Source organism: Vitis vinifera, chromosome 6 (assembly GCF_030704535.1).
Source record: "Vitis vinifera cultivar Pinot Noir 40024 chromosome 6, ASM3070453v1".
Classification (NCBI taxonomy): Eukaryota; Viridiplantae; Streptophyta; class Magnoliopsida; order Vitales; family Vitaceae; genus Vitis; species Vitis vinifera.
The window spans coordinates 6,221,750-6,233,218 of record NC_081810.1 but is presented as its reverse complement, the minus strand read 5'-3'; the positions used below and the strand labels follow the sequence as shown (position 1 = coordinate 6,233,218).

General features: G+C 30.1%; 2 protein-coding genes across 2 annotated transcripts; both read right to left on the bottom strand.

Moving 5' to 3' along the window:
• Positions 1 to 579: 579 nt before the first annotated feature.
• LOC100260356 (tropinone reductase homolog At2g29360) lies at positions 580 to 5,266 on the bottom strand. The gene is made up of 10 exons (XM_059737473.1): positions 4,959 to 5,266; positions 4,674 to 4,881; positions 4,330 to 4,546; positions 4,112 to 4,218; positions 3,876 to 4,023; positions 1,936 to 1,996; positions 1,651 to 1,858; positions 1,322 to 1,538; positions 1,100 to 1,206; positions 580 to 1,011 (listed from the first exon to the last, which is right to left on the bottom strand). The coding sequence occupies exons 1-10, from the start codon at positions 5,048 to 5,050 to the stop codon at positions 823 to 825; spliced, it is 1,554 nt and encodes a 517-aa protein (XP_059593456.1). The 5' UTR covers positions 5,051 to 5,266; the 3' UTR covers positions 580 to 822.
• Positions 5,267 to 10,040: 4,774 nt separating this feature from the next.
• LOC132253939 (tropinone reductase-like) lies at positions 10,041 to 10,899 on the bottom strand. Its single transcript, XM_059737472.1, has 3 exons — positions 10,579 to 10,899; positions 10,294 to 10,501; positions 10,041 to 10,171 (listed from the first exon to the last, which is right to left on the bottom strand). The coding sequence occupies exons 1-3, from the start codon at positions 10,668 to 10,670 to the stop codon at positions 10,076 to 10,078; spliced, it is 396 nt and encodes a 131-aa protein (XP_059593455.1). The 5' UTR covers positions 10,671 to 10,899; the 3' UTR covers positions 10,041 to 10,075.
• Positions 10,900 to 11,469: the final 570 nt, after the last annotated feature.

Here is an 11,469-nt window from a genome sequence, read left to right as displayed (position 1 = left end):
AAAAGTCCTGGAAAAGCCATGGTACCACAGCTTTTTCCATGATGTGTGATAGATCACAGAACCCACTTTCCTTCGTCTCTTTGCTACATGTATGTTTTACGTGAATGAATCTTATTTGTTTTCATATATTTGACCTTAGCTGAACAAGCATTAATTATTGTCCATATGACACTACGTACGTCAAGGGGAGAAGCTAAACATGTGAGGGACCTATCTTAAATTCATGGATATATAAAGTAAAAAGAGGAAGTTATAAAGTATTGGAATCAATTCTTAATCTCCGAGATATAACAAAGACTTCATGCTTATATCATATTTGGTCATTTTTAGCTTGATGGGCAACCTCATAATAGATACCAAATTAATTGAAATGAAAAAAAATTAAAGATTCACACTTGTTGAATTTCATCTAAATTTATCAAACAAAATTAATTTAAGGTTGGTTTCACTTACACTCTTTGAAATTTATTGTAAATAAGAGATGGTGTAATATTTGAATAAGTAAAAATGATGAACTCTTCCCGATTTTCATCATCCTTTTATGATTATTTGCATTTTTCTTTCAATCCTATTACTACAATAACAAGATAAATCTGATTATAGGAAACACCCATCACAAGAATCTCATCCAATGATAAGTAACTTCTTACAAACTTTCCAACGATTATTATAAGCATCATGCAACAATGTTTTCAAATGAACCCCACACCGAAAAAACAGAAGAGTACTTACCACCACAAACAGATTATTCAGGAAAAAGACAGGATCCAAACAGGAAAGCGGTAGAGGAAGCTAAGATTTTTGAGAGTCTTAATGATGTTCCTAGAACAGGTTTGGCTCAAAACCATTAACAGTCACGCCACCATCGACACAAATAGTCTGTCCAGTAATGTAAGACGATGCTGGTAGACAGAGGAATGCCACCAAAGATGACACCTCCTTCGGATCTCCCACACGGCGAAGTGGAGCTCGATTTATCACCTCTTCCAGAAAGGTTTTGTTACTGAACATCTGCAACCCAGATTATGCAAAAGACAGAAAAGAGAGAGGAATTGATTATTGAATTTTCCCAGACAAAACAGAAGAGCAACTGAATTACCTGATCCACCATCGGAGTTTTGATGTACCAAGGAGCAACTGCATTACTTCTAATATTGTCTTCCGCCCACTCGCATGCCAAATTCTTTGTAAGCTGATTCATTGCTCCTGAAAAATCACAATATGATAATGATAATGACACGCCGAGAAGGCCACAAGGGCCACAACCCAAGAACTTGCAATATATATATATATATATAATGTGGATCATGTAATGAAATACCTTTGGTTACTGAATAAGCAGACAGATACTTGATTGACACTACGCCGGCAACAGAGGAGATGAATACAATGCTTCCCGCTCCTGATGCCTTTAAAAGGGGGTGTGCGAGTTGGGACAGATGATACACAGATTCAAAATTTATGGCCATGATTGTTGAGAACTCTTCTGCCGTGACCTCTACTGTTGGTTTCTGAATAACAATAGCAGCGTTGTTGACCTGAATCCGGAACCAAAATATATATATCAAGTAGGGGAACTCAAATTGTTGGAAGTTCGACAAAGTATGTGGAATATCATGGATCGGAACCTTAGAGACTAGAGGAACTTACAAGGATATTCAGCTTCCCTTTGAACACAGAAGAGACAGTCTCCATTAGCTTCTCCCTTTGGGCCCGAGAGGATACATCACACACTGAACCACTCACTCCAAAACCTTTAGCTTTCCAATCCTTCAAGCATTCATTGAGCTCGGTTTCTTTTCGAGAACACGTGTGTATGGTTGCTCCTAATCCAGCCAGTTCCTCCACAATTGCATGCCTGCAGAATTGATACATACGTTTATATATAGGAAGGTATAGTCCAAACCCAAAGACATAAAAACAGGTAACACCAACCCAATTCCTTTAGTTCCACCAGTTACAAGAGCAGTCATTCCCTTGAGAGACCATCTACTATCTCCAGAGCTGCACCCAAATGTCTGAGCCATGCCTCCTCCTCTACTCTACCACTCTTTGAACTGAAAACAAAACAGAAGATTAGTTTATTAATCAGTTTTCCCAATAAATAAGACCCTAGCGAAAGTGCTGGTATATAAATAACACCAATTTTATCATACAAACTTAGCCAACACTTTTTTTATAGCATCGAAAAGCTACTAAAAAAATATTTCTTTTTATCACCAAGAAATTACTTTTTTTAAATGAAAAAATTACTTTCACTGAATAAATACATAAGTCATATTTGGAATAACTTCTTGTTCTTAGTTTTAATTAAAAGCTAAAAGTCACCATTTTTTAAAAATAATATTGATATTTATAAAAAAAAATGTTTTCCAAATGAGCAAATTGAAAACTTGCAGATTGGGTTTTTTTTTTTTTTTTTTTGAGAAGTTACAAATTTAGATTTTTGTGTTTTTTTTTTTCTTAATTTCAATGGTTCTACTGACACAAAGGTTGGGATGATGCTAAGAATGCTGAGCTGGAGACATGGAGGGGCCATTTGGGCACAAAAGATGAAGTCTACTCAAAGTGCACAAAAACGATAATACTTTTCATATTAAAATTTGATTATCATATTTCTCATTTTTGGGTTCCGAAAACTATATAATTTCTAAATAGCAGCTCCAAAATACAAGTTTTCCAAATTTATATATATATATATATATATATATATATTTGAAATATTGTTGAAAACAATTTTGATAAAAAAAAAATTGTTTTTTTTTTGTATAATTTATCATATTATTAATATAAAATGAGTGAAGGAAGCATCTTTGTGTGAAGGGAGATGCACGTGAAGGAGTGAAATATTGTAATGCTTATCCTTATATTATCCATAATGGCCTCGTCATTGTTAAGGGATCGAACCTGTCACAAGTCACGGTGGGCTCTGATGATCGTTATTTTCCCATTTAAGAAGATGGAAAATGAAAGAAGAGAGAAAGGGAAGATTAGATTAGGGTTTCGGAAGGGTGAAGGGTAAGGATGACAAAAATGGTATTTTTGTTATTCAACGTTTAAATTTTATTTTAAAAATAAAAATAGGTAGGTATGAAGATATTTTGGATAAGTGCATTTAATATTTTATTTTTTGTGAATGGGAATGTACATCAATGAGCAAGTTGTAACATCATGAAATTTGAATTTCCTTTTAATTTGAAAGGAAGGGATGAAGTAAAGCATGGTGGTGTTGAGGGCATATACATGGTCTGCGAGTCCAAAATCTAAAGCATCTTGGGCCTAAAAGTGTTCAGGCCCAGTTGGAAAGAGTTTTGGGGCCCAAAATTGCAGCCTGTGTTAAGTTTTTCCAACATTTGGGCCCAAACCTTTTAGGTCCTGCTTTAAAAGGCCGAAGTCTGAAGACTGAAGAGCCAAAGAAACGGTGGACAAGACGGACAGGTTGTTAAATTCATATTTTAATTTCATATTAGGTAGTTAAAGAGGGAGAGTTGGGTGGGATGAGAAGCTGAGGTAGTAGACACTAGACAACAACCTACAGTATTATACTAAATTAATTTCCTTTGAATTGCAGTTACTACTACAACAACAACCTTATAACAAGATAAATCTGATTATAGGAAACACTCATCACAAGAATCTCATCCAATGATAAGTAACTTCTTACAAACTTTCCAACGATTATTATAAGCATCATGCAACAATGTTTTCAGATGAACCCCACACCGAAAAAACAGAAGAGTACTTACCATCACAAACAGATTATTCAGGAAAAAGACAGGATCCAAACAGGAAAGCGGTAGAGGAAGCTAAGATTTTTGAGTCTTAATGATGTTCCTATAACAGGTTTGGCTCAAAACCATTAACAGTCACGCCACCATCGACACAAATAGTCTGTCCAGTAATGTAAGATGATGCTGGTAGACAGAGGAATGCCACCAAAGATGACACCTCCTTCGGATCTCCCACACGGCGAAGTGGAGCTCGATTTATCACCCCTTCCAGAAAGGTTTTGTTGCTGAGCATCTGCAACCCAGATTATGCAAAAGACAGAAAAGAGAGAGGAATTGATTATTGAATTTTCCCAGACAAAACAGAAGAGCAACTGAATTACCTGATCCACCATCGGAGTTTTGATGTACCAAGGAGCAACTGCATTACTTCTAATATTATCTTCCGCCCACTCGCATGCCAAATTCTTTGTAAGTTGATTCATTGCTCCTGAAAAATCACAAAATGATAATGATAATGACACGCCGAGAAGGCCACAAGGGCCACAACCCAAGAACTTGCAATATATATATATATAATGTGGATCATGTAATGAAATACCTTTGGTCGCTGAATAAGCAGACAGATACTTGAGTGACACTACGCCTGCAACAGAGGAGATGAACACAATGCTTCCCGCTCCTGATGCCTTTAAAAGGGGGTGTGCGAGTTGGGACAGATGATACACAGATTCAAAATTTATGGCCATGATTGTTGAGAACTCTTCTGCCGTGACCTCTACTGTTGGTTTCTGAATAACAATAGCAGCGTTGTTGACCTGAATCCGGAACCAAAAAATAAATAAATAAAATATATCAAGTAGGGGAACTCAAATTGTAGGAAGTTCGACGAAGTATGTGGAATTAATATCATGGATAGGAACCTTAGAGACTAGAGGAACTTACAAGGATATTCAGCTTCCCATTGAACACAGAAGACACAGTCTCCATTAGCTTCTCCCTTTGGGCCCGAGAGGATACATCACACACTGAACCACTCACTCCAAAACCTTTAGCTTTCCAATCCTTTAAGCATTCATCGAGCTCGGTTTCTTTTCGAGAACACGTGTGTATGGTTGCTACTAATCCAGCCAGTTCCTCCACAATTGCATGCCTGCAGAATTGATACATACGTTTATATATAGGGAGGTATAGTCCAAACCCAAAGACATAAAAACAGGTAACACCAACCCAATTCCTTTAGTTCCACCGGTTACAAGAGCAGTCATTCCCTTGAGAGACCATCTACTATCTCCAGAGCTGAACCCACATGTCTGAGCCATGTCTCCTCCTCTCCTCTACGACTCCTTGAAAGCTAAATGTTTCTTCTCCTTCTACTTCTCATCTTCATCTATGTTTGTATCCATAATTTATAACAGAAGCGAGAAACAGCGATGGATCGATAGCATTTTATGTTGTCTTCTTGTGGACTCTGATTTCATGACATAGGCAATGGTATCTGAATCTCTATATGTAGAATACCGAGGTTTTTCTTTACTCATATATCTGTCCTCGTGTCACCAGATATTTATAGTAACAATATTACTCGCTATATTTACCATATTTTTTTTATTTTTTATGCGCTTAGTGAAATATTTATAATTATATCACTCCTTATTTTTACTATAATGTTATCATCACTGAATTTAGAATAATCTCATTTTGCTATATTTATAAAAATATAATCTTAATATCATATTGTTATTTTATTTTTTTAATATTAAATATTAGTAATAAATACCCACATAATAATCTCATTAATAATATTTAAAATTTTATAATTTTTATTAATTACTTTTTTACAAAAATAAATATTTAATAAATTTAAAAATTATTTTTTTAATATTTTTTATTTGAAATTTGAAATTTTGGATGAATAAGGTGTCCTGTTGTTATTATGTAGTTTAGTATTTGCACTCCAATATTTCTATATAATTTATGACGAATATCAAAATATTAAATTGATATAATTAAATTATTACAAATTATAAAATATAATTTTATCTAGCATACAATTTTTATTATAATTCTGTATAAATTATTGAAAAATAAAATATATATTTTCTTATTAACTTCTAACATAAAAATGATAAAAATATACTAATTATTATTTTATACACAGATGATATATATATATATATATATATATATATATATATCTTTTAAATTTAATTATGAATTTGCAATATTTTCAATTCCTCAAATGACAAATATGGGTATAAATCAATCAAATCATATTATTAACATCTTAGAATAAAAACAAATTAAGAGACACCAAGTAGTAAGCAACATGAAAGGAAAAGTCACATTACGTATTTTAGTTTCCCTTCCCTTCTGTCTGTTGTCTCTTGTTATTGTGGTGGCAAATTAGGAATCATTCATTTAACCTATTTGATAAATTAAATTAAATCAAGATTGATAACCCATTAACACGATAAAAATATATTCAACTTGTTGAGCTATGTGGGCTTAAAAATAAATGAAGGATTAAATTACTATAAAATTTGTCACTAAAGTTATAACTCTGTAGTTCAATTTATGACGAATATCAAAATATTAAATTGATATAATTAAATTATTACAAATTATAAAATATAATTTTATCTAGCATACAATTTTTATTATAATTCTATATAAATTATTGAAAAATAAAAAATATATTTTCTTATTAACTTCTAACATAAAAATGATAAAAATATATTAATTATTATTTTATACACAGATGATTATATATATATATATATATATATATATATATCTTTTAAATTTAATTATGAATTTGCAATATTTTCAATCCATCAAATGACAAATATGGGGTATAAATCAATCAAATCATATTATTAACATCTTAGAATAAAAACAAATTAAGAGACACCAAGTATAGTAAGCAACATGAAAGGAAAAGTCACATTACGTATTTTAGTTTCCCTTCCCTTCTGTCTGTTGTCTCTTGTTATTGTGGTGGCAAATTAGGAATCATTCATTTAACCTATTTGATAAATTAAATTAAATCAAGATTGATAACCCATTAACACGATAAAAATATATTCAACTTGTTGAGCTATGTGGGCTTAAAAATAAATGAAGGATTAAATTACTATAAAATTTGTCACTAAAGTTATAACTCTGTAGTTCAATTTATGACGAATATCAAAATATTAAATTGATATAATTAAATTATTACAAATTATAAAATATAATTTTATCTAGCATACAATTTTTATTATAATTCTATATAAATTATTGAAAAATAAAAAATATATTTTCTTATTAACTTCTAACATAAAAATGATAAAAATATACTAATTATTATTTTATACACAGATGATTATATATATATATATATATATATATATATATATATATATATATATATATATATATATATATCTTTTAAATTTAATTATGAATTTGCAATATTTGCAATCCCTCAAATGACAAATATGGGGTATAAATCAATCAAATCATATTATTAACATCTTAGAATAAAAACAAATTAAGAGACACCAAGTATAGTAAGCAACATGAAAGGAAAAGTCACATTACGTATTTTAGTTTCTCTTCCCTTCTGTCTGTTGTCTCTTGTTATTGTGGTGGCAAATTAGGAATCATTCATTTAACCTATTTGATAAATTAAATTAAATCAAGATTGATAACCCATTAACACGATAAAAATATATTCAACTTGTTGAGCTATGTGGGCTTAAAATTAAATGAAGGATTAAATTACTATAAAATTTGTCACTAAAGTTATAACTCTGTAGTTCAATTTATGACGAATATCAAATATTAAATTGATATAATTAAATTATTACAAATTATAAAATATAATTTTATCTAGCATACAATTTTTATTATAATTCTGTATAAATTATTGAAAAATAAAAAATATATTTTCTTATTAACTTCTAACATAAAAATGATAAAAATATACTAATTATTATTTTATACACAGATGATTATATATATATATATATATATATATATCTTTTAAATTTAATTATGAATTTGCAATATTTTCAATCCCTCAAATGACAAATATGGGGTATAAATCAATCAAATCATATTATTAACATCTTAGAATAAAAACAAATTAAGAGACACCAAGTATAGTAAGCAACATGAAAGGAAAAGTCACATTACGTATTTTAGTTTCCCTTCCCTTTTGTCTGTTGTCTCTTGTTAATTGTGGTGGCAAATTAGGAATCATTCATTTAACCTATTTGATAAATTAAATTAAATCAAGATTGATAACCCATTAACACGATAAAAATATATTCAATTTGTTGAGCTATGTGGGCTTAAAAATAAATGAAGGATTAAATTACTATAAAATTTGTCACTAATGTTATAACTCTGTAGTTCAATTTATGACGAATATCAAATATTAAATTGATATAATTAAATTATTACAAATTATAAAATATAATTTTATCTAGCATACAATTTTTATTATAAGTCTGTATAAATTATTGAAAAATAAAAAATATATTTTCTTATTAATTTCTAACATAAAAATGATAATAATATACTAATTATTATTTTATACACATATGATTATATATATATATATATATATATATATATATATATATATATATATATCTTTTAAATTTAATTATGAATTTGCAATATTTTCAATCCCTCAAATGACAAATATGGGGTATAAATCAATCAAATCATATTATTAACATCTTAGAATAAAAACAAATTAAGAGACACCAAGTATAGTAAGCAACATGAAAGGAAAAGTCACATTACGTATTTTAGTTTCCCTTCCCTTCTGTCTGTTGTCTCTTGTTATTGTGGTGGCAAATTAGGAATCATTCATTTAACCTATTTGATAAATTAAATTAAATCAAGATTGATAACCCATTAACACGATAAAAATATATTCAACTTGTTGAGCTATGTGGGCTTAAAAATAAATGAAGGATTAAATTACTATAAAATTTGTCACTAAAGTTATAACTCTGTAGTTCAATAAAATTTGGATTTCATAAGTCATGAATTCTACACATTGAACATGTGACATACAATTTTAAAAATAACACACGGTAAAATTTGAACGGTTTCAAAATCTAGTCTTATAAAATAAAATAAAATAATTGTCACGTCTGCATGTTTGGTTTTTCGTGTAATATCATTTAGGTATCTTTTAACCTATTAGTTAATTGTCACGTCTACTTCATCATATTTAGTAGAGACTCATTTTAAGGGCTTAGAGGGGTGTTACGGTCTTTATCGTACCTTTCCAATAAGTAACCTAATCCCTGACCCTTAAGCCCAGATTTGGTGTTTTTTTTTTTTCGCAAACCATCTTTTCCAAATAAGGAGTTACACTTAGAGTTTTTTTTTTTTCTTATTTTGTTTTCCCTTTAAAATAAGTGACGACTCCAAGTCATTTTCTAAAAAAAAATAAATATTTTTTCCAATAAAAAACGAGTTCACCATCGAGTGAAAGCTCATGGACAGAAATACGAGGTCCACAGACCAGCATAAAAATTTTTATTGAGCTTTAAAAATGGTTTTTGACTACTCAAAATCCACCCAACTGGAACCATAGTCCCTAGTAACTTAGGGGCAGAAAAATTGGCAAAAGGAATTAGGTTAAAGTTTAGTACATGCTGCATTCATCTTGATAAGGACCATGAAATCAATTCCACAATGTATCACATTTGGGGTTTTGGATTTGGGTTTCTGAACTAAAATGAGAGTAATTTTGGGTTGTCGGGAGCAAAGAAAGATGAAAGAAAGCTTCCAAATGAGCAAATTGAAAACTTGCATATGAGGTGTTTTTTTTTTTTTTTTTTTTTGTAGAAGTTCTAAATTTAGATTTTAGTGGTCCTACGTACTGACATAGAGGCTGGGATGATGTTGGGGATGGTGAGCTGGAGACATGAAGGGACAATTTGGGCATAGAAGATGGAGCCGATTCAGAGTGCACAAAAACGATAACACTTTTCATGTTAAAAACTGGTTCTCATATTTCCCATTGTAGGGTTCCGAAAACCATATAATTCTTAAATAGCAACTGCAAAACACAAGTTTCCTAAATTTATATATATATATTTGAAATATTGTTGAAAACAATTTTGATAAAAATATATATATATATATATATATATATATATATATATATATATATATATATATATATATATATATATATATATATATATATATATATATATATTTTATATAATTTATTATATGAAAATATTAATTTTTTCTTTATTTTTATATATATTTATATCAAATAAATTTAATATATTTTAAAATTTAATTAGGAATTTATAATATCAAATTTAATATAATTCAAAATTTATGGCCATGATTGTTGAGAACTCTTCTGCCGTGACCTCTACTGTTGGTTTCTGAATAACAATAGCAGCGTTGTTGACCTGAATCCGGAACCAAAAAATAAATAAATAAAATATATCAAGTAGGGAACTCAAATTGTAGGAAGTTCGACAAAGTATGTGGAATATCATGGATAGGAACCTTAGAGACTAGAGGAACTTACAAGTATATTCAGCTTCCCTTTGAACACAGAAGACACAGTCTCCATTAGCTTCTCCCTTTGGGCCGGAGAGGATACATCACACACTGAACCACTCACTCCAAAACCTTTAGCTTTCCAATCCTTCAAGCATTCATTGAGCTCGGTTTCTTTTCGAGAACACGTGTGTATGGTTGCTCCTAATCCAGCCAGTTCCTCCACAATTGCATGCCTGCAGAATTGATACATACGTTTATATATAGGAAGGTATAGTCCAAACCCAAAGACATAAAAACAGGTAACACCAACCCAATTCCTTTAGTTCCACCAGTTACAAGAGCAGTCATTCCCTTGAGAGACCATCTACTATCTCCAGAGCTGCACCCAAATGTCTGAGCCATGCCTCCTCTACTCTACCACTCTTTGAACTGAAAATGGAACAGAAACAACATAGCAAATGACATAAACCTTGAAGGGACTTCTTACAACTTGAAAACAAAAGACAACTGATAATGGTCCCAATGGCCCTCTCAAACCTCCATTTTCTTTTTATTCTAATGTAATAGGATAAAGCAAAGAAAATTGGTGGCTAGCTTTTGGCTAACACCAGGCCCATTAAACGAATCAGTCATGACGACTGAGATGACATATTAGTTTTTCTCATTTATATAAAATTTTAATTATTAATACATTTATATAAAATATGAAAAAATAAATATAATTGGTTTTTAATTATATATATATATATATATATATATATATTAGTTTTTAAAAATAATTTTTAATTTTAATAAAATATAAATTATATATGTATAATGTTAGTTGTTTAATAACATTTCGACCAAGCAATGAACATGAATGGATGAATTTTTAGGATGAATGATACCTTATCTTTAAAACATTGCCAATTAAAATACACTGGAATACTTCTTAAAATCATCATCACGTTTGATCATTTTTAGCATCATAGACAACCTCATTATAGCTGTCAAATGAATGGAAGTAGCAGACTTTTAACATGAGTACAATATGATGGAAAAAGATTTAGGCCTCACATATTTATTTATTTAATTTCAAATGAAAATTTCAAACAAAATTAGGTAGCATTCAATAATCATTTCACAGATTTGGTACTGAAGTACACTCGAATACTTTTTGAAATCCTCATCACATTTGGTCATCTTATCATCATAGGCAACC